Raw genomic sequence first — 24136 nt, 5'->3', positions numbered from 1 at the left:
ACCACTACACCAAACTGGCTGTCCTACCAAATTGCATCTGCTCTCCAGCTGAGTGAGAATACGGGTTGACTAGAGCAGACGCAGGGATCCGGCAGCAGAGTGAATGGGATGATTGGCGTGATTTCAGACAGTACTAATGCTCTTTAAAACACTGTTAACGTTAGATGAGGCAGAATCAAAACCTTGTATTTACAGAGGGATTTAGCTTTGCCAAACTCTATTAATTCCCGCTCAATTGATGTTCTTCCTTTTGAAAATTTAATGGGAAGTGTCGGCTTCCCACCAGTTCGTTTATAGAGGAAGGGGCTGGGGTGGAGGGAGGCGGGAGAAGAAGCCTACTTCAGTAAAATGTCGTTTTGAAATGCCATTTCCAGAAATGTAAAACTGCATTATGGACTACCAATAAGGAAGAAACTGTCAGCCAGCTTGGAGTAGTGACCTTTAACCTGGAGAACCGAGTTTGATCCCCCACTCCTCCACATGCAGCCAGCTGGGTGACCTTGGGCCAACACAATTCTCTCAGAGCTAGCTCTCTCTGCCTCACCTACCTTACAGCAGGGGTAGTCAACCTGTGGTCCTCCAGATGTCCATGGACTACAATTCCCATGAGCCCCTGGCAGGGGCTCATGGGAATTGTAGTCCATGGACATCTGGAAGACCACAAGTTGACTACCCCTGCCTTACAGGGTTTCTGTTTCTGGGAGATGAAGGGTAGGCGATTATAAGCCATTTTGAGACTCCTCCGGTTAGTAAAAAGCGGAGGAGAGGTGACGTTTAACCATCATCGCAAGTAGTTCAGGTTACATGAACATGCGAAGATCACAGCACAATAGGCTCTTTTCTCCAAGCCCCACAAGACAAGCTAGTGATTCTCAGCCCTGGCTTAGAGGACATTCCCAAAATTAATGTCACACTCCTCTCTTTGGAGGCCCCATCCAGAGAATGAGGAAGTGAAATAGACACGTATATTTTTCTCTAGGCTTATCTCCGGAAACCACCATTAATGCCAACTTTTCTATCTGTGCCAAACAACCGACATACCTACTAATTGTGAGCAGTTGGTCATTGATTTAGGCTATTAGAAGAACAGCTGGCCGGCTTCAGCCAACCAAAGCGCTGACATATTTCAAGAAAGCGTGATTTGTAAACTAGGCTGGTCCTTGGCTCGTCTCCAGGAACAGATCTAATCTCAAATCGAGCTATTTGCTACAGTTGAGTCCCCTAAATTCATAACCAAAAGGTTAATGGACCATGTTGTCCCTGTCAAATCACCTTTATTTATGCTCAGGTTACATCCGGAGAGCCGGTGTTTGGTTTAAATAAAAAACAGGAACAGATGATGCACAGACATCGGACTTTATGTTTTATGCCTCCCCCAACCTCTGAACAATCGTAAGGCCTGATGAGGAAATGGGAGGGGATAAAAAGAGACAGCGTTTCATTTAAAAGCTGGCATTCAGTCACTTAAGGGCTGGTTGATAGTGCTGGCTGGGGGTGGATGTCCTATTCTTTACGGCATCTGTGAATGTGTGTGGGCTAAATGGTCCCTGACAAATGAGGGGCATGCCAAAAATGTTACAAAGGCAAACCCCACAGAAAAAGACTCCTTCCTCCCCTGTCAAGCACCTGTGTTCTGCAGTTCTCCAACCAGTCATTAACATGTGGAATTCACTGTCGCAAGAAGTGGTGGTGACCAGGGGTAGTCAACCTGTAGCAAATGCTGGCAGGGGTTCATGGGAATTGTAGTCCATGAACATCTGGAGGACCACAGGTTGACTACCCCTGGTGATGACTACAAGCATAGACAGCTTCGAGAGGGCAGTGGAGAAACATCTGCAGAAGATGTTTAACCAATTTAACCAAAGCCATAGCAAATATACTTACTTACTCTAAATTTACTACAAAATGCACATTTTCTTCTCCCCTCTTATTGTCTTAAGAGATTCCTCCTTAATCCTCAAAACCACAAGTCATCAAATGCATTCTCCCCAAGGAGGGGTTTCCAGTTAGCAATAAATTTAGTTATATTTTTTCCCCTTTCTCTTAGCTATCTCTGCAAATCCCAGCATCTTCAGCAACCAGTCCTGCATGGTGGACAATTTTGACATACTCCAGTTCTGCGCATATAGTAAACCCGCTTCTGTTGTGCTCCAAGAAGGCCCTTGCAGGCCCAAAATACAAATCTGCGGAGAGAGACCTGCAATCGTTGGCAAAGCTGAAGAGTGGAACGGACTCTGCACGCCAAAGGTATTCCTCCTGCTTATGCCTTCACATGATAGATGTTCTCTGTACTTCCTGTGTAACCATCAGGGAACCTAGCGGTGCTGGGTCAGCTCCTGTTCTGGAGGCCCCACTTTCATCTCCCACCAGGAGTTGTTCTCCGCACGGCCGCTCTTCGGAGGGCCTCGCTGTCATGTTTGGCCAAAAGTGCAACTTCGTCAAAGAGTGTGGTCGGGGATGCCGTTAAGCGCTCTTGATTAATCAGTTAATAAATCCCCCACCGTGGAAGTAAATTAAGCTAAGAGCAACAGGGACGCCGGGAAGGGTTGGGGAGGAAATTCTTCATTAATTTCCAGCTAGCAGTAGAGGAAGGGAGCTGGCTTTGGACAGACGATTCTTCCCCCCAGCTCGCCCCAGTCGTGAAGCCCTGCGAGCCCTACAAATGCAATCCATCATGGGAGAGCCGGAAGAGGTCAGCCATTAATTAACATCCAAATTAAAGCTTCTCAAGGAAGGGTCATCGCTGCCTTTGTTTTGACATTTAAATCACCGCCAACGACACTTTCTAGCTTAGCATGCAAGGCATGAAGTCCTGATGCTTTTCTGTTAATTGCTTTCATTTTTCATGGGGACGTTTGATTTATTGTCCAATAACCCAAAAAAAAAAAAAAAAGCCACTCCCTCCCTTGAAAGCCCCAACTCACGCAGGTGAAAAACAGAACGCGATTGATACAACACGATTGCATTTCTGCATGTAAAATGGCTCTTTGGGAATGTTCAGTTACCCCAACGTGAAGGGAGACTTTGGGCAATCTGTCCCAATCCAGGGGGCTTGTTGGACCAGCCTGGTGTAAGTTTCCAGCAGAAGCACCAAACTAGAAGCTGGGAGGGGGAAATAATGGTAGAACTCACTTATATCAGCAGATGTTCCCCTTGCAATGCAGGCAAAAGTGATTCAAGAAGAAGAAGAAGAAGAAGAAGAAGAAGAAGAAGAAGAAGAAGAAGAAGAAGAAGAAGAAGAAGAAGAAGAAGAAGAAGAAGAAGAAGATGATGATGATGATGATGATGATGATGATGATGATGACAAATTTGATGAGGACAACAAAGGATTTTCAATACGATGCATGAAATCCTTCAAACAGCCTGCGTGAATGTGTGGGAGATATTCTTGAGATGAACAAAGCAAAGCACCTGGGACAGAAGTAAGGCTGAGTGGGACATTCCCCAGGGTTCAGATTATGACTCAAAGGTAAAGGCCAGGGTTGGGGGGGGGGGGTTATCCATTCTCTTTCAGCACTCCTTTGTCCTTTGACCACTTTTCTCTGGCCCTTCCCTACTGTGTTGAGAGCCCAGGTTCTGTTGGTGAGGACTCTTCAGGCCTTGAAAGCCCCTTGCTGGGGTTTGCCATGAGTTGGCTGTGAGTTGGTGGCACTTTACACAGACATAACATCAGAAAGTCCTGTAAGAATCAAACAGCTTCTCCTGCCTCTTACAATTATCCCCCCCCCCACAAAAAAACAACAACATACCAAACCCCTTCTGCTGAGCAAGGCTGGCTATCTCTGGTGTCATTCTACCAATGCCTCAGCTCAGTGATACTTAGAAGTGATAGACGCAAATTTAAATTCTTTTTGCTCTCCCATTGTGACACACACTGGGCTGACGGGTTGCCGCAGCAATACCAAATTAGAGTGTGCCCTTTGAGCAACCTGAATTGGGACCTACAACACTCTGATCTGATTAAATTATCTAGAACTGTGTGTGCTGACGCTACATCGCTGTTGTAACGTTCCGTCTCGAGGCAATTTGGTCTCTCCGTTGATTAACACAGCCTCGTGTTCTTAGATTGCCTGGAGACAATGGAACGCCGGACTTCTCTCTCTCTCTCTCTCTCTCTCTCTGCGCTAATATTAATAATTGTGTCTTAATTATTGTGTCAGTTTCGCACCAGCACAATTTGCTGGGTCATCACAGATCGCACAATCAAATGTGGCTGAAACAGCTTGTCCTTTCTATGCCGCTGAACACGGAGAGGAGAAAATCAGCAAGACGTCCGGCCCCAACTGCGGGAGGGTACAGCACTGGTTTGAAGTGGCTGGCAACAAAGGCGGGGGGGGGGGTCCATTCTCCAAAACAATTTCCTTTGCCACACATGAGCATTGCTTACCTCTGAGATCAAAAAAAGCCCTCGATAATGTGGTCAAATAGGCCATTCCGATGATTTTTAGAGTGTTGTAGCATCACTTTTAAATGTGTCCCCTCTCCAGAAGGAGAATCGACATCAACCAGAGCCAGGGAGTTCTCTCTCTGGGCAACGGCCTGGTAGAATACTCTCCTGAACAAAATCAGGGCCCTATGGAGGCTAAAACAAGTCCCGTAGGGCCTGCAGGACAGCTGTTCCACCAGGCCTACAGATTACCAACAAAACTGACCACCCTACGCAGAAATGACATAGGGAGTAACAAGTAAATGCCAGATATCTCACATCAGCATAGCTCTCCCCACCCCCCCTTGGAGAGAGAGTGCTAGCTTCTGGGGTTTGAACATAAACTGGTTTTAATCAATTCATTTTAAGAATGTAAATGATTTCACTTCCTGTATTAAGGAGAAGAGCGGTGCAGAAATCAAATGTGATAAATAAATATATTTTATTGACGTCACCCCCCCCCCCCATGTCTTCCCCCCAAGTCTCCTGCCAGGTGCAAAAGGAAGACTGGCACCCCTCCGCGAAATGATCCTGCCCAGATAGAGGTTTATCATATCAATGACTACCCAGCCGCTGCAGGCTCCGTAAGCTTCTTACTGTCCCCACAATTCGGCAGAAGAACAGAGAAGCGCCCTGGTTTCCTAAGCATTCCTGGGGAGTTATCAGTTCTGGTCACATTGGCAGGCTTGGAAGGGAAACAAGACTTCAGCAACACCTTGCAGCTTGATCTTCCATCCGCATTCCTTTAGGACCGGCCTGATCGAGGATGACACGAGAGATACTAAACAGGGCTTTTCGAGCCGCAAGATTTTCAAACATCTAAGCAAAGGCGCCGGAACACATCATAATTTCGAATGTTTCAAATATTCGGTCTACGTTTTTTCAAGGATTTTTCACTCCCCCCCCCCCGCCGACACAAGGAAAAACAACCTTTCAACACATATGATCTACATCTATCTATCTATCTATCTATCTATCTATCTATCTATCTATCTATGAAAAATTTTTCACAGTCAGAGTAGTTCAGCAGTGGAAAAGGCTGCCTAAGGAGGTGGTGAGCTCCCCCTCACTGGCAATCTTCAAGCAAAGGTTGGATGCACAATTTTCTTGGATGCTTTAGGATGCTTAGGGCTGATCCTGTGTAAATCAGGGGGTTGGACTAGATGGCCTGTATGGCTCCTTCCAACTCTATGAATCTATCTATCTATCTATCCATCCATCCATCCATCCATCCATCCATCCATCCATCCATCCATCCATCCATCCATCCATCCATCCATCCATCCATCTTTTATACCACCCTTCCATATGGCTCAGGGAGGTTTACATATAACGTCGCGGGGGATACATGAAACAATCTAATATATAAAGTAGTCAACAATAACATCAACAATAATCCAACAGTGGATTATTGTGCAGTGTGCGGTCGAACGCCTAAACAAAATAAGGGATATAAGACGGAGGAGGGTTGCCAATCTGTGGGCGTCACCTGGAGTTCTCACAAAATCTCAACCAATCTCCGGACGGCAGAAATCCGTCCCCTTGGGGAAAACGGCTGCTTTGGAAGGTACCCTTGAGGCCTCTCTCCTCCCCAAGTTCTACATCCAAATTTCCAAGAATTTCTCGACCCAGACTGGCGTCCCTGAGACAGCGGGAGCCATGTAACTTGCCAGACACCGTTCAATCCGAAACCGAGGAAGGCGCTACAGATTGCTGAACAAAACAGAGAGGACTTATGCTCCCTTTCATGTTCGGGAGGCAAACTTTGGCCCCTGGGAGAAAGAGAACCTTCTCTGCTGATCATCAGAAGTGCCAGGAGGACACGGTCCCGGGCATCACTGTGTTATGTCTGGGATGCACTGATTGGAAACCGAGAAGGCTGCAGCAGTTTTGTTCCAGACCTCCCGACCCCACAAAGAAACGTGAAAAACAAACAGCAAAAAGGTCGGAGCATCGGCCCTTCATCCCCTAGCAACGGCTCATGGCTGCGCAAGGAAGCTGCCTTCACAGACTTCAAAGCAGCAGGGTATTAGATTAAGAACTGTGCCCTTTTGTCACAACCCAGGAAGGCCAAGATCCAAGCCTGAAAGCCATCCGGCAAAGTTACCTGAAGCCAAGGTAAGCCAGCATCCAGAATCCTGCGAGAAATAAAGCCGCAGACATCCCAATGTGACAAGGATGCCTTTCCTCCACTCTGAAATCATTTGCATCTGGAAGAGCCGGATTTCAGGTATGCTCTATAAGAAACAACTGGCCTTGAGGCCTAAACCCTTAATACACCACTAAGGAATCTACACAACAAAGATGCCACGGATGGTACCAGTGTGTACTTCTACTTCTGTCCCCTTAGTGCAGAGGACACAACAGCTAAGAGGGCAGACAGAGCAGTGAAGACTTCACAGTCCATTTGGCCTACACTCAAAGCATCTTCAACCAGAGCCAATTTTTAAAACATTTGGCAGCTGTACTCCGAAAATGGAATTTGGCTTACTCGTTCCTTCACGCGCCCTACAACAGCGAACATTTGGCCACACAAGACATATGATCCTGACTGCAGACTCCTGGATCTGATTCTGAAGTCCACTACAAACCGGAGTATTCACTGAAGAATATTTCAAGGGGAAGATCTCTACGGTGGCCACTCATAAAACGCTCAAGGGCTAAATCATGCAGGGAAAAGGACACTGGGATATTCCCCAATATCTTTGTAAATATTCAAGCTCGCCACTGATCAAAGCAAACAAGATTCTCAATAAACATTTTTTTAAAGTTGCAACACAAGAAAGGCCAAAGCCTGTACAAATACAGGATTAAGGGGAGATTTTAAAGTAAGAATAGCACAGAACCAACTAGAAACCATACGAGGGAACGTGTCATGAGAAGGGCAAATCCTCCAATGCATTCAAAATGTGATAGGAACACCCAGACTGTGGTTAATACATATGAAAATAAGATTCTTACCATTCAGAATCGGCTGGTCCGCTGTGAATTCAGACGGGTGTTCGATATGAAAAACCTTTTGTTGGAATCCAGGGATGCATTCCGTGTCTTCTGCAAATGCGAGGAGGAGCCCCTGACAAAAAAAAAGGGGGGAAAGGACTTTTAATATCTGCTCACTCTGTGCTCAATCGGGCTTTAGCAAAGGATAACAGGTTTGGGATTCAACTTTTGGGAGATTGATAATGTTCCCCCTTCATATCACATCATCCTTTAAAAAATTAGTTATTGTCTTGGGAGTGTGGAATTACATTTTGTGCAACCTGAAAGAAAGAGATGTTTTACAGAAAACCAAATCTAATGCAGGTAACGAATGACATATGGACTGAGTAAACATTCCATTTGTTGCCAAATGTTTCGGAGATATGGGAAGGGCAGGCTACAAACATAATGATTTGTTTGTTGGTTGGTTTGTTTATTTAAGCACCACCAATGTTCAAGGCAGGTTTTGATTACTGGATAAGACGATTTTGAGAAAGACACTACTAGAGTATTTGGGAATTTTTGCCTCTGAAAATATTAAACCAGATTTCAAAAGGACCTTAAAACTGGAGTCCTTAACTGTCTGTTATTTCCTCTTGTTCCATTTTTTTAGACTGAAAAGCTGGCATCTGACAAAATCAGGGGTACCAATCCACCAAGGAGGGAAACAACGGGGGGAAAATGGCCCATCTGTCCTTCCTGAGGTTAAAATTGAACTGGCCAGATGTGACACCAAACCTGCCCAAACACTCTTTTCTAGTCCTGGTTTGGCTACACAGACAGAGAACTGGATCTGCCACAGGATATTCATCATGCACATAATCAGAGTCACATCTCTCTGGAAGGCTGCATTTGATGGGGAATAAGTTTTTACAGCCTTCTTTTAAACAAAGAACAAGACTTTTCTCTGTCTTCTCTTATAAGGTCTTAAAATGGGATTTCCGACCCATGTCGAATCTAGGTGAATACTCTAAAATGGAAACAAATTCCAGTGGAGCTCATCCTCCAACATGGCACAAGAAATCCTTTGGCAACAATACCCTTCTGTGATTTGCATGGGACAAACAAATCAGATGCCATGCAAAAGGGTAAATAGACAGGACAGTTTGGGAGAAACACTGGAAAGACATCAAAGCTCATGGGTCAACATTTCCCCTTCCCGGAACACTTGGTTTCTGAGTTGCCACAAAACTGGCAGATATATTCCTTGCAATTTGTGGCCTGCATGAGCCATTTCCCCCTACCTGGAAAAGAATGATACGATTGGGCAATTTCTTACTAAGAAGCCAACCATCCAGTCAGATGCCAGCTTCAGGTTGGGAAATTCCTGGAGACTTGGGGTGGAGTCTGAAAAGGGCAGGGTGACGGGGAAGGGGGACTTCAGCAGTGTTCAATGCCCTCAAGGTAAACCTCTGAATCTGCGTGCCAAGAGCCTTCATTGGAAGAGGCCTCAGTTTTGGTGCTCTGTTGCTTGCCCTCCAGAAGAACAGCTTGGCCATTGTGTGAGGCAGGATATTGGACAAGATGGACCGCTAGTCTGATCCAGCAGGACTCTTTTGATGTTCCTCTCAGGGGAAGACCTTGGCCTCTCTGCCCTGGTGTTGGCACTCCAGAGGAACTGGTTGGCCATTGTGTGAGGCAGGATGTTGGACAAGATGGACCACTGCCTCATTCAGCACTCTGCAATCCTTCTGCTTGTCGGGAGGCACCAGGCCATCCATATCTGAAATGGCCCATGGATCATTCATGGCAGGGCTGTACATGGATCTAATGACTCCCCAGCCCATTTCTCAAAGTGGCGGCTGCTCTCAAACAAAGGCCATAAAACTAACTACAACTAACTACACAGAATGCAGGGAGACAACATCACTTTCCCTTTTCAGCTCAGAACACAATTTTTGCAGCTTCAACCTCCCTCCAAGATCACTCAAAGGAGGTCTGAAAAACGAAAGGTTTGCCTCATGCTGGAAGTGAGCCTGAAGGTGAATGTGAAGGACAACGTGAGTCACCGTCCTTGGGAGAAACCTGACGTGTCTTCCCACTACAGCAGAGTCCAGGCAAGGGAGGGCAGGACCAAAGCTGAAGACGGCATCAGGCCCCGAACTGTCAGCGGCAGCCTGCAAGGGCTCATGCTAAATCTCCTCCATGCAGCCCTGAAAAGCCAATTTCCCCCAAGGCCTTTGTTTTTAACAAAAAAATTAAATGTTCCATCCCTCAGGAAGCTTTGAAGGGCTGAAATTAGCACGGGCACTTTACAATAGCACTGGGGCAGGAGGGGGATGTGGGGGGTGCAATCCACCGTTTTAACAAAATCCTAATATAAATCTATGGGCAGTGATTACATTCCTCACAATCAAGGTGGCCAACCTTTAGGCGGTGGCTGGAGATATCCTGGTATGATAACTAATCTCCAGGGGACAAAGCTGGAGATTATGGCTACTTGTAAGGTGGACTCTGGGGCATTCTACCCCACTGAGGTTCCCCTCCTTCCCAAATCCGGCCCTTCCCAGACTCCACCTCCCAAACCCCCAAGGAATCCCTGACCTGGAGCTGAAAACTCAACTAGGGTCCCCTAGTAGGACTGCTGGCTCCAGACTGGGGGATTTCTGGTTGTTTAGGTCTAGAGGTCTCTCAAGCATTACAACAAGAGATCAATTCCCCCGGAGATCCTGAGGGTAGATTATGTGGAATATCCCTGCCGAGTCCCCTTCCTTCTCCAGATTCTAGTAATCCCCCCAAACAGGAGGTGGAAACTCTATTTCTACCCCTTGTTTAGTGCATCATGGTCTATTTCTTCTAGCGTTTGGAAATCACTGTTGACTACATAGAACTACGTAGTTTATTGACACAGAAAATAGGGTTGCCATCTCCAGTTTGGGGTACTGCTAGGGCCTGGGGCTGGAGCCTGAGGATGGTGGAGTTTGGGGGCAGAGGGAACTTCAAGAGGTTGTGATGCTACAGGCCCCCCACTCCCCATCGGCCATTTCCTCCCGGGAAACTCATCTCTGCAATCGTAACCAGGTGATGTTGAAATCCCAGAAGAACTCAAGTCTCCACCTGGAGGATGGCAACCCTAATGCAGATCCCAGCCGACAACCGTCTGTTGCTCGGGCTGAATCCAGTTCTTGGGCAGTCGATGGCACCGGCGCCACTGAAACCATGTTCACAGGGACAAGCTAAGCAGGAACAGAAGCAGGACGCGGAAGCCAGACAGCTCCGTGACAAGACAAGCTGGCAAGACACAAGCCGGGCAGATGGACACATTTCTCATCCTGAACTGGCTCGCTTCGGAGTCGCCTTTTCGTTCGAGTGATAAACTGGGAGACGGGAGACAGCCAGCAAGGGCAGAAGGACAAGGAGGCCTGAGCTTCTTGGCACAAAAGCTGCAGATCCATCTATTTGAAGCCCGGTCCAACCTTGATGCCTTCCTGAGACTTCTTTGGCAGGGGTCCTCAAGGGGGTTTGCAGCCTCAGCATGACAGTGAGGGTTGCCAGACTCCAGGCGGTGCCTGGAGATCTCCTGCTATTAGAACCAATCTCCTGCTATCAAGATCAGTCCCCCTGGAGAAAATGGCTGCTTTGGAGGGGGGGACTCTGGGGCATTACACCTCAAGAGGTATCTTTTCTCCCCCTTGGGCGTGGCAAGGAGGCGTGGCCAGCTGACATCACTTCTAGCCTGGTTACGGGACTCCTTGAAGCAAGAGAAATATTTCAGGTTGAAAAAGGCTGAGCTAGATTCAAGTTCAGGAGCACCAACAGGATGTGGGGGACGATAATGAATCTAGCATAGCGACATGGACTCCACCTTTCATCAAGGGGAACCGATCTCCGTTGCCAGCAGATCTCCCAGCAGATCTCCAGCCACAGCCTGGAGGCTGGCAACCCAACGTCAAGCTCTTCTCCTCTGTGCTGAGGATTAGAACTGCACCAGTTCAATTCCTGCCTGTCATACAGACGCTAAAGGCACAGGTCTCCCTCGCGCCCCTCCTAACATTAGGATCGCATTAACATGTTGCTTCTTCTCTCCCTGTTGAGAGAAAGTTACAGGAGACTTTTAACAGCAGAAGAGCCTCTGAAACAAGGTCCCCATGCAGAACATAAAATTAATTTCCATCTAGCTGGTTTCAATGTCATCAAAATAGATTGGGCAATTTCAGGTTTAGAAATCATTTTCCCAACTTGTTCCACTGTAACTCTTCTCAATTATTTATCACCTTCAGGGGCGTTAGATCACAAAGCCATAAGCTGCAGACTGCTAATTTCATTTCCAAGTCGCAGGTTGCTCTGCACAGACGGGCGGCAATTAGATTTCGGCCCATAACTTAAGCACCGGCCCCGGTCTCCAAATTGTCTTAAGCGGGGTTCCAGTGGCGCATGGAGCCATCTGCCAGCATGCCGTTTTGGCCACAATTAACACAATACAGGCTCAACTGAGTAAGGTCTTTAAAAGTAAAGAAAACTTGGGGGGGAGGGCGGGGGAGGCAAAGGAGGAACAGGGGATCTGTAGCATTTTGTAAGCTGTGCAAAAGAGAAAGCACTGCTTGTAACAGAAGGGGAGAAAAGGTCAGATAACCAAGGTCTGTTCCTCTGGAGGAAACGGATGCTGAAGAGGGTGGATTCTGGGCCACTGTGCTCTGCAGAGGCCCCGCCCCTCCCTTGACTCCACCCCAAAATATCCAGGTATTTCCCCACGTAGATCAGGCAACCCAGCACCCAGCTACACTGGAGAGGGTACGTGGTTACCGTAATCCCTTTCATTTCGTTATTTGTGCCGCATTTCACGTCAACAACAGCCTCCCTTTCTCCATTTTATTTCTTCACTTATTTATTCCGAAATAAAACTCTCTACCGACGGTTGTCCTCACAACAGCCCTGCGGGGTAGGCTAGGCTGAACGTTTGTGACTGGCCGGAGGTCACCCAGGATAAAACAGACATTTGAACCCAGGTCTGCCAGATCCAACATTCCAGCCACAACAACCAGCACGCCAGCACCCGAAAAGCAACCGTCCTGCCGACAATCTGGATCCGGCGAAGGCTGGCGATCCTAAAGCTGGGTGAGTGTCCAGCCACAGCACTTCCAGGCTTATTATAGGGTGCTCCAGTCTGAGTAAAAGGTAAAGGTAAAGGTATCCCCTGTGCAAGCACCGAGTCATGTCTGACCCTTGGGGTGATGCCCTCTAGCGTTTTCATGGCAGACTCAATACGGGGTGGTTTGCCAGTGCCTTCCCCAGTCATTACCGTTTACCCCCCAGCAAGCTGGGTACTCATTTTACCGACCTCGGAAGGATGGAAGGCTGAGTCAACCTTGAGCCGGCTGCTGGGATTGAACTCCCAGCCTCATGGGCAAAGCTTTCAGACAGCTGCCTTACCACTCTGCGCCACAAGAGGCTCATCCCAGTCTGAGTAGAACTGTCTAATTAGAGTGGGGCCTGAAGAATTGGACATAAACCACTTCTGGGGTTTCTCGAAGCCTGAAGAATGTGGAGAAAGGCTGGGCTAGGTGGAGCTCCTTTGGGGTGGGGGATTTCAAAACATCCTTTAAAGGTAAAGGTAAAGGTAAAGGTAAAGGTATCCCCCCCCTGTGCAAGCACCGAGTCATGTCTGACCCTTGGGGTGACGCCCTCCAGCGTGTTCATGGCAGACTCAATAAGGGGTGGTTTGCCAGTGCCTTCCCCAGTCATGACCGTTTACCCCCCAGCAAGCTGGGTACTCATTTTACCGACCTCGGAAGGATGGAAGGCTGAGTCGACCTTGAGCCGGCTGCTGGGATTGAACTCCCAGCCTCATGGGCAAAGCTTCAGACTGCATGTCTGCTGCCTTACCACTCTGCGCCACAAGAGGCTCTCTTCTTTTACAGAAGTTCAGAGAATCACTAAGTGATGAAGCATGAAAGATCTGGTGATGACAGGCTAAGGCGGTAATCTTGTGCACCCACTCCTAGGTATAAATCCCGTTGGACTCAAAAGGCGCTTATTTCTGATTTAACAACCGCAGGATATTCTGGGATCATTTCTCCAAGAAGCCTCTTTTTTCTTTTTTTCTTCTTCCTTTTTTTGCAGTGTGCCGTAAAGATAGGGAGGGCTGAGGGAGACTTTTTGTGTTTGGAATTTAATCTTCTTCCATCTTTTTCTTTTTTTTAACTTACCCAGGTTTGAGGATGTCTCTTTATAACCTCTGCGATGTCCCCTCTGCATCTGATCGCTAACGGAAGTCATTTTTGTAAGAAATGCTATTAAGATTTGGCAGGGAGATTTTTCAGGGATGATAAATCTCTTCTTAAAGGGGCTCGCCGGTCCTTTTATTACTCGGCTCCGTCCTGAGTGTCAAAGTCACATGTGGAGCAAGGGAAGGTGGGCTATGAAAATGCAAATCGGGCAACTTTATTGGTTGCCATGAATCCTGGCTTTTGCGTCCCCGGAGAAGTTAGGCCATCGTAAGTGTCCGTTACCCGGGAACGGAATGTGGCAAAAGTCCTTGGACGAAGGTCAGAGAGCACCTGGGAAACTGTTTTAAGGGGGGGGGGAAAGGGCTCTCAAATAGAGCTGTGTGTTTATTACAAGTATTTATCACATGCAGGATAATCGCAAAAAGGAAAACCTGACCGTGGACTGTGAAATTTAAGGCTGACCAGTAGATTGAGGTGTGAGCTGCATTGGTCAGACGCAACAGGACGATGTTTGAGTCCAGCGGGACTTTCAAGACCAACCAAGGTTCATTCGGAGTAGCTTCTGCCCAGAGTTAAACTTTGTTGGTCTTCAAGATGCCAGTAGACTCAGGCTTGGTATGGTTGACCAAAGTCTATGTTATGGGGGACAACCCAAATGTAGGATTGTAAAAGAGACGCTAGGAAATGGGTCCTTTTGGTCCATTAAACCAGGGGTAGTCAACCTGTGGTCCTCCAGATGTTCATGGACTGCAATTCTCATGAGCCCCTGCCAACTAACACTGGCAGGGGCTCGTGGGAATTGTAGTCCATGAACATCTGGAGGACCACAGGTTGACTGCCCCTGCATTAAACCCATGCCAGGGATATGAGAAATCCCCAGAAAGAAATCCTGACTAGGCTCAGGTATAGGACAGACAGTCTCCAAGTATTGGCTGTAGACACACACCCATTACAAGAGAGCTGAAGCACAGATTAGTTCCCCTTGATGAAATAGTAGCTTTCAAGGTGAGATAATCATATCTCTGCAAGCTAGCAGTGGGTTACAAATGACTGTAAGCTAGCAGTGGGTTACAAATCCAGAGATATAAATTTAATAATAAATAAATAAAGCAACTTACAATTGCCTACTCGTCCTCTCCCCAAAAAAGACATGTTGGGAGTTAGGTGATACTGAGAGAGCTCAGAGAGAACTGTAGCCCAAGGTCACCCAGCTGGCTGCATGTGGAGGAGTGGTGAATCAAGCCCAGTTCTCCAGATTAGAGGCCTGCTGCTCTGAACCACTAGATCAGCCACTGCATCCTGCAACAACTGTTGTATGATACATTCTTATGTCTGTACCGCTTATTTGCTAAAGTAAGGTTCCAACGTTTTACTCCGGAATAATCTCACCGACAACAGAGCAAAACCAACCTGGTGCTTGTTAGCAGAGATGCCATCGACTTTAAAGGTAAAGGTATCCCCTATGCAAGCACCGGGTCATGTCTGACCCTTGGGGTGACGCCCTCCAGCGTTTTCATGGCAGACTCAATACGGGGTGGTTTGCCAGTGCCTTCCCCAGTCATGACCGTTTTACCCTCCAGCAAGCTGGGTACTCATTTTACCGACCTCGGAAGGATGGAAGGCTGAGTCAACCTTGAGCCGGCTGCTGGGATCGAACTCCCAACCTCATGGACAGACAGCTTCAGACAGCATGTCGCTGCCTTACCACTCTGCGCCACAAGAGGCTCTGCCGCCAACTTTAGATCATGCCAATTGGTCTCTCAAATTTGTGCAGAGGAATAAAAATCACACCTAATAATCTTTGAAAATAACTATGTTGGTGCAGAAGTTAATTTGAGCTCTATCACAAAACGATTAGATGGAAATTACTGGTATTACCTCGCTGGAAATATCTTCGCAATGAAGTAAAGTACTGTAGGCATATATTCCCATTAAAAACTTATTTATAAGGACAAAAAAATACCCAAGTACTAATGGACATCTAAAGTGTTTTAATTGTTTAATATTATCCGACTTAATGGTGAAAGGAGGGGGGGGTGGATTTTTATTCCAGAAATCTCTCCACTTTTTTTTTTGTTTAAAAACCCTTCACGTACACACACGAAAAAGATCTTTTTTAATGAAGCCTATCAAAACCACCCTCTTTGCTTTTTTATGGCTCAACAGGACATTAAGGGAGGTTTATTACTGTTCATATAATTGCAGCTGTGGAGGGAACCAGGAAGTTCGTCTCCTGCGGTGTCCCTGCACAAACCACAAATTTCATATCTAAACAGTTCAACAAGAGACTAATGCCACGCACACACAGAGTTGCATCATCTTAATAAGCCATTAACTCCTCCACCTGTTCTCTTGAATACTCGGTGTCATGTTATCCAGATTTCTTAGTGGGCAGAAATGGGATCTCTCCCCCCCCCGTTCACCAAATCTTTAAGAAATGTACTCTGCTCCAGTGAAATTATCAGGGGTTTTGGGTGGTGGGCTTTGCTTCATAGGGTAGATTTTGGGAGAAGGCGGCAGGGCACCATGGGAGCGCACTCCTCGGTGGCCAGACAGCATCAGGCCTTGTGGCCGGCTTCTGGAGATGGGTGTTCCAGAATCTGGCCCAATCATAGAATCATAGAGTTGGAAGGGGCCATACAGGCCATCTAGTCCAACCCCCTGCTCCAAGTGCACCTAGCTTCACGGGGTGAGCCTGGATTGGCTCGTGCAGGCAGAAGCGTAGGCCGGACACTCGCACGTATCCCAGACAGTGCTCTGCCTATAGGGGTTTTTCACAAATATTAGAGCCACCAATAGTTAGGATAATTGCTCTTGTTGTTCCCATTCATTTCAACACAGGCAGTTGACGTAAACTGCACAGGCCTTTAGCCAGGCAGATCTGCTCCCTTCAAGTTTTAAGAAAGCCATTAGCTACTCTGCTCAACGCATATCAGCACATCAAATGGCTCACAAGCAGGGATGCTTTCGGAATGTGCACGGTGTGCAATTCAGCAGCTAATCGCTCTTTGCGTTCCGCTTATGCACTGAAGCAAAACCCACCGGGCGCACAACTGCATTCCCATCGTTTCAATGTTTTGCATTAGGAAGTGCATATTTCAGAAAGTTTCTCCGCTTGCTTCCCCGTAGAGAGCTCTCCCTGGTCTATTCGGAAAAGGCTCTTCAATAGCATCAGCTGGGAGCTCTCAAGAACAGCTCTGATGTTTCACCACCGAAGTTTCTGCATTTATTCACAACATGGGAGGGAAGGAGGACCAACTCCTAGACCAGGGGTAGTCCAACTGCGGCCTTCCAGATGTCCGTGGACTACAATTCCCATGAGCCCCTGCCAGCATTCGCAGATGTCCATGGACTACAATTCCCATGAGCCCCTGTCAGCATTAGCTGGCAGGGGCTCATGGGAATTGTAGTCCATGGACATCTGGAGAGCCACAGTTTGACTACCCCTTAAGTTCAAATCGATTGTTCACCCGAGTCTGTCACAAAGCGTAACTCCGAGAGCGCTTATAAACTGTGTGCAAATCAAAACATGCAGAACTAACAAACTGTCACATTCCGAAGCCAACCAGTAGCAAAATGGAACTGTTCTCACAGAGCAGTTCTCTTAGAGCTCTCTCAGCACCATCTACCTTCCAGGGTGCCTGTTATGGGGAGAGGAAGGGAAAAAAATATTGTAAAATAGCTTGAGGTTCCTTTGGATAGTGAAAATCTGGGTATAAAAACCATCTCTTCTTCTTCTGGCGCTACCTGGGTAGGGTGGATTGGGGGGGGGAGAGAGCTTCATGGGAATGTGATACCATAAAGTCAACCCTCTGAGCCTGTTATTCCCCCTCCCTGGAGAAAGGATATCTGTAATCTGTAGATCAGTTGTGATTCTGGGAGAACTCCCAATCCCACTGCGAAGTTGGCAAATCTCCAAACCGGAGCCAGAGCGTTAGATTTGGGCAAGCAACTGTCATGACAGCTTTTCTAAACAACTCAAATTGCAGGTATTGTTGCTCAAGAGAAGAGAACAGCGTTGTCGTTGGCCACTTGTAAAACCACAACACCCTGGATATTCACTCAACTTGTAAATGGGAGGGGGGGGGGAGAGAGAGACACACACACAGAAGAGTATAAAGAACATGATATCAAGCAATTTCCAGGCTTTTAAAAAAAGAACCCTACGTAGCAATTTAAAATGACTACGGCGCTCCTTTCACAGTTCGACTTCCCGCTGAATGGTGAAAGAAGAGGGGAAGGTCTGGACTTCCAGAGTTTGATACGTTTCATTTTTTTTTTTAAATGCCTCAATCTCTACTTCTGTAAAAGCTCCTGTTTGAAATCGACCAGGGCTTGGGCTCATGCGACACCGGGCAATTTGATTTGAAACTATTTAATTGTTCCATCGCTGCTTCCATGTTTGGAGTCTGCTTTCTGACCAAACACCGTCTAGAGCCGGGTTTGTCAAACTGCGGCCCTCCAGATGTCCATGGACTACAATTCCCATGAGCCCCTGCCAGCGTTCGCTGGCAGGGGCTCATGGGAATTGTAGTCCATGGACATCTGGAGGGCCGCAGTTTGACAAACCTGGCTCTAGAGGAAGATCATCTCCGATGATGCACCGTTTCAAGTCAGCGATTTTTGCAATCCCAAGGCTAAATAGTCAGAAGGAACCACATGTGCACGCTGAAGCCTGGGACAAATCAACCTGACGAAAGACTGGAACTCAGATCCGAGCATGAAATAGGCACACACAGTTCCCTGTTTCCCTTAGTTCCCTTCGTCGCCTTCTCTCCAGGCTAAACATAACAAGCTCCCCCAACCTTTCTTCATACAAATTGGTCTCCAAACCGCTCACCATCTTTGTAGCCCTCCTCTGGACACACTCCAGTTTGTCTACATCTTTCTTCAGTTGTGATGCCCAATACAGCCCAAAATCCCATTTGCCTTTTTAGCCACGGAGTCACACTGCTGACTCATGTTCGTTCAGTGTATGGTCTACTAAGACCCCCAGATCCTTTTCACAAATATAATACTTTCAGCATAAACCCAGAAGAAACATCATGGTCATCCCACAACACTCTAGGAATGTCCCAGATCTCTGTAGTCTTCAGAGTAGCAATGAGTTGTGGCCGTGATGTCACTTCCAGGTTTTTGCAGGAAGTGATATCATGATGCACACAGCCTTGTTTTTCAAGTGTCACCCACTATTCAGGAGCCAGGCTGGCAGTCCTATGTAGGCCCTGGTCAGTTAGAGGTCCCATTATAGAGGTCCTAACTCCAGGTTGAGAAATTCCTGGCAATTGGGAGGGGAAAGTAGAACATGGAGAAGGCAGAGTTTGAGGAAAAGAGGGACCTCATCAAAGTACAATGGTACTCATCCTACAGCCATTTTCTCCAGGGGAACTCATCTCTATATTATGAAGATCGGCTGCAAACCTCCCAGCCCCCTCTGGAGAATGGCAACCCTAGGTCCTACGAAATCACACAAGTCATCTGATTCGTTTTCTCATGAAGGGTGATTGAGGACTGTGCGATGCAAGGGGTGGAGATGAAACGCTCTCTGCATGGAGGCCTGTAATGGCTCCCGGCCATCTTGTCCTGGTTCTAGCAACTCATGCATCACGCGGGCAGTTTACCTCCCAGAACAGAATTTAAACAGCCACGGAAAATGATATGAGGATTTTTACAACGTTTACTTCTTCACGTGTCCTTATGTGTCACGTGTCCTAAAAACTTGTTAGCGCCGTTTGCAGGAAATAAACTGGGATGCCTTAAAAGCTAGTCGGAAGACCAGCTAAATCAAAAACCTCTCCCCTCTGCTCAGCACTTCTGTTCCATATTTTCGGGAGACGAAACACTAAATTGTGCTAATCTCATCCCTCTACCGCTGTCCAAAAAGAATGATTTTTGTTAATGACATGGTAAATCACAGACTTGGGCGCCAAGCTGCAAGAAAAGTGGATTTCAAAACTGAAAGCTATAATTTACTAGGTATTCCTGAATGCTTCTGGGATGGGGCGGGGGGCGGCTGGGGGGGGCCAGGAAAGGAAGAAGATAGGCAAAGAGCGAATGCATTTGTTAAATTGAATCTACAGTTCACACGTTTGTGTGACTGAAGATGAGATTACTTTTGGTCTTCCTCAAAGTGTGCGGGGGGGGGGGGGAGGAAGGGGGAAAACGGCAGTTGGTTTTATGCAAATAAATGATGTAATGATTGGTTTCGAAACCCGTTTAAAGAGCTAATGATACCCATCGTCGGCACTTTTAACAACTACACTCCCCGGGAAAGAAAGCATGATTTAAATCCGAACTGGAGTTCAAGTCCAGGCTACATGCTGTCAAAAATCCTAGGGCCCCTCCTTGCCGAAGAATCAGAGACTGATACACAGAAGAATAAAAGGGAGGCAGAAGAAGAAGGAAGAGGAGGAGGAGGAGGTGGTGGTGGTGCTTTTGGTACTGTACTTTTCAATACCACAGTTTAATCAGCCTTTGTGTAAAGTTCTGTTTTCTTTTGTCTGCCCTGAACCTACCACCTTAGTTGTGCAGATTTCCCGGGCTCACAACAGTCTCCAGGAGACAGAGAGCAGCTGACCAGGAGAAAACGGACGCTTCGTCATTATACCCTGCAGAAGTCCCTCCCTCTTCAAACCCCACCTGTCTCAGGTTCCACCCCTAATATCGCCAGGTATTCCCCACGCCCAAGATTGCAACGACATTTGCCTTGTCCACATTTTCTACTTCGGCGGAACGGAATCATGGATCCATGAGCTTGGATAGCCAACATTAGCCTCTTCCTGGTCTCTCAGATCAGCAACAGCCCTTGCTTTCAATCCTTACCTGCCGAAAGCTGGGGAGGGGGGGATCAAACCTGTCAGGCTGCAAAGCTGCTTTAGATCAAGACATCCTGTTCCTTGCCCTGTTCCCTATTCATTTATTTATTTGCAATATTTCGTGCCTGCCTTTCTCACAGAGATTCCAAGCAGGTTACACAGTCTAAGTCAATATCGTCGATCGGATGAGACATCTAATAAGCTGCAGACGAGGATTATGGAAACATGCATGGGCAAAGCATACGAACACACAGTGCTGAAAAATGGTATTTCACCAACAGAACGTAATACAATCACAACCGGATAAGACGTGCGACGGCACTGCAATACGTCCCATACGTGGTGTCACAACTATGATCAATGGATGCTTTTCAGTTCCCAGTTGGGGCCTGGGGATCTCCCTTTTGGGGGAATCTCAGAAACTGGGGGAATTGGCCAGGCACAGGGAGGGAAGAAGCAGCAAGATGATCTGCTAATATCATCCAAAAACTACACAAGCACATTGGTGATATTGTGTGTGGGGAGGAATGTTCTGTTTTGGGGGCAAAACTTTATGGTAAGACACTAATTCTACCATAGAGTTTTTGCTCAAATGCCAAAGTGCCAAACCTGACATTGCCAATGTGCTGATGTCACTTCTGGGTGACACCAACGCATTAGTAAAGGTAAAGGTATCCCCTGTGCAAGCACCGAGTCATGTCTGACCCTTGGGGTGACGCCCTCCAGCATTTTCATGGCAGACTCAATACGGGGTGGTTTGCCAGTGCCTTCCCCAGTCATGACCGTTTACCCCCCAGCAAGCTGGGTACTCATTTTACCGACCTCGGAAGGATGGAAGGCTGAGTCAACCTTGAGCTGGCTGCTGGGATTGAACTCCCAGCCTCATGGGCAAAGCTTTCAGACAGCTGCCTTACCACTCTGCGCCACAAGAGGCATAACGCATTACTATAATTTTATTCCTCCTCCCCTGCTCCTGGAATGTGCACCTCCAGCAGTTACGAGGCATTGGGCAACCCTCTCCTCACTCTACAAGGACCCCATTCTATAAGATGGGGGCTCCACTTTATAAATGGAGAGTCAGCTTGGTGGAGTGGTTAAGAGTGATGGCCTCTAATCTGGAGAACTGGGCTTGATTCCCCACTTCTCCTCCACATGCAGCCAGCTGGGTGACCTTGGGGCAATCACAGTTCTCTCCGAGCTCTCCCAGCCCCGCCTCCCTCACAGGGTGTCTGTTGTAGGGAGAGGACGGGAAGGCAATTGTAAGCCGCTTTGAGACTCCTTCAGGTAGTGAAAAGTGGGGTATAAAAACCAACTCTTCGACATCACATTCACCAAGTTGGTTACAAATGCAAAACAATTAAAAGTTTCAGCCACATCATGAAGCATCAGCGGCCTGCCTTGGGTTCAGTCCCATGACAGCAGGGCCTGTGCCCTCTGTTGTATCTTCCAGCGACAAAGAAAAATAAAAAATAAAAAAGGAATAGTACCGGCAAGGGTCAAGAGATGCGGAATGATAAATCCTTAATCGATACACTTTCTTCTTAAAGAAGTACATGGTTTGGCTCTCAATATCTGTAATTTAGTCTGGAAGAATACGGGCCCCGTTGATTCTGCCTCATGGAAGGATCTTTCACAAAAACTGTGGCGATTACAGGGTGGCCGTTTTTTAAAAAGGGAGAACTGGAGAAGAGCGTGAACCAACGTATCAAATTGGCAAGAAAATTGTAGACCATTTCCAGTATCGTGACTCTACCCCTCAAATTGCCATGACACCCGCTTGGCCTTGCTTATAGTATTTAGAGAGACAGCAAAACGCAGCGGGGGGAACAGGGCTGGTTGAAAGAGAGGGAAAGGGAGGGGAGAGAGAGAGAGAGAGAACATTAATTTGGGGAGTGGGAGGAATGAAACAAGTTGGAGAGTCCAAGGACGTCTGTGACTGTCGAAGAGTGTTGAGAGAAGGAAGCAGTGAGAGCCTGTTCCAATTTCATGTGTAAATAGGTGGTATCGAAACAAGCAGGGCCTGTTTTGACGAAAGAATACGAGCAACGAAAGCCATCAAATGAATTTTAATCAATTTAGAGAGAAAGAGAGAGATTCCACTTTATCACGCTCCGTCTGCAAATGCAAGAGACACTTGGGACCTGGAAATGTTTGATTACTTTTGCTTCTTCCACGATTGTTAGGGGGCTGGAATCCATAAAGCTTTTAGGGTTGCCAACTCTGGGGTGGGAAATTCTCCGAGATTTGAGGGTGCAGCTTGGGGAAGTACAGTCTGGGGTAGGGAATAGCGTTGCCTTGAAGTGCCAAACTAAACTCACCTTCCCCGGCTTCTAATCTGGCGAGCCACGTTTGATTCCCTACTCCTCCACATGCAGCCAGCTGGGTGACCTTGGGCTAGTCACAGTCCTGTTAGAGCTGTTCTCACAGGGCAGTTTCTCTCACGGCGCTCTCAGCCCCACCTACCTCACGGGGTGTCTGTTGTGAGGAAAGGGAAGGCAATTGGAAGCTGCTTGGAGACTCCCTCGGGTTGTGAAAAGTGGGGTATAAAAACCAACTTTTCTTCTTCTAACTATTTGAATAACTATCGCGTATTTTAAGTCCCTATTTATTTATTAATTGAATTAATCAAAGGACTGTTAATCTTATAAACTTAGCTTGCTGTTCCTGCAAGGCTCATGAACCGGTGAAACATCTTCGCTATATCGCAGCTTTGTTGGATATTTCCATAATGCTGCGTATTAATGTCCTGCAAATTTGCTCTTTTTGCATATGTAATTTGGTTTTTTCCATTTCATTATTTGAAGAAGCAGGTGTGCCCATGAAAGCTCACACCATGAATGAAACCTTGTTGGACTTCAAAGTGCCGCTAGACTCATAGACTCATAGAATCATAGAGTTGGAAGGGACCTCATGGGTCATCTAGTCCAACCCCCTGCGCTGTGCAGGACTCAAACCTTGTTCTGTATATGGACCACATTGACGAAGGACCAAGGATCGGATTCGGTATAATGCAGTTTTGTGCATGATGTTTAAGGGATCGGTGGCATCTCACACAGCAGAACCAGGGAGCAAACGTGGAGGGAACCGGCAATGTTCCACCCCGACCCCACAGGACATACCCCTTGCTTAACACCATCCATGAACTCTCAGCTCTGAAACTGCCGCCCAAATAGAATCACTGGTGTTTGTTCTATTCCGCTTGTTGGCAGATCCTTCAAATAATAAAACAACCACTTTTCACAGCAGGTGGTGGGGTGGGTGGGTGGGTGGTGGGGTGGGGGCAGCGAGGGAACACAGCTTTTAACAATCAATCCACAAATGGATATTTTTTAGCTGGAGGCCGAGAACGAGCACCCAAATGCCATTTGATAGACCAATGCTGGCGGGAGCATTTAATTAGCTGTGAACTTGTAATCAACAACAATTGACTAGGAACAACTCCCCTTTCATATCTCTTTCTAGCCTCTGCTCGTAAAGTGGTGGCGGGTCAAACGTCCACGGCCTCCCATTGACTCAGCTGCTGAGCTCGCTATAATTAACCGGATGCAGAAAATGCACTTGAATAGAAGCATCCGATCCACAACACTGAATACCTTTAATTGACGTCTTAATGCCCTTTGGGTTCCAAGCCCTGTTTCCCAAGCCCCTGCTGCAAACTGCAGCAGCAGCAACCCAGAGGAGACAGCATTAGAGAGGGATTGAGGCAGCAGAATAAAAGCAAGCCTGTTTTTTGGGGGGCGAGGGGGTGT

At 47.2% G+C, this 24136-nt stretch overlaps 1 protein-coding gene across 2 annotated transcripts in view; it reads right to left on the bottom strand.

Moving 5' to 3' along the window:
- Positions 1–24136, bottom strand: part of CDH13 (cadherin 13) — a 416230-nt gene that overhangs the window by 323124 nt on the left and 68970 nt on the right. For both annotated transcript variants that reach the window (XM_077310005.1, XM_077310003.1), the window contains one exon: positions 7388–7499. In XM_077310005.1, coding sequence (XP_077166120.1) covers positions 7388–7499 — 112 coding nt within the window. The remainder of the gene's footprint in view (positions 1–7387; positions 7500–24136) is intronic.

The sequence above is a fragment of the Paroedura picta genome, chromosome 14, assembly GCF_049243985.1.
Source record: "Paroedura picta isolate Pp20150507F chromosome 14, Ppicta_v3.0, whole genome shotgun sequence".
Taxonomy (NCBI): Eukaryota; Metazoa; Chordata; class Lepidosauria; order Squamata; family Gekkonidae; genus Paroedura; species Paroedura picta.
Note: the sequence above shows the minus strand (reverse complement) of the source record. Positions and strands in the feature narration are given on the sequence as shown.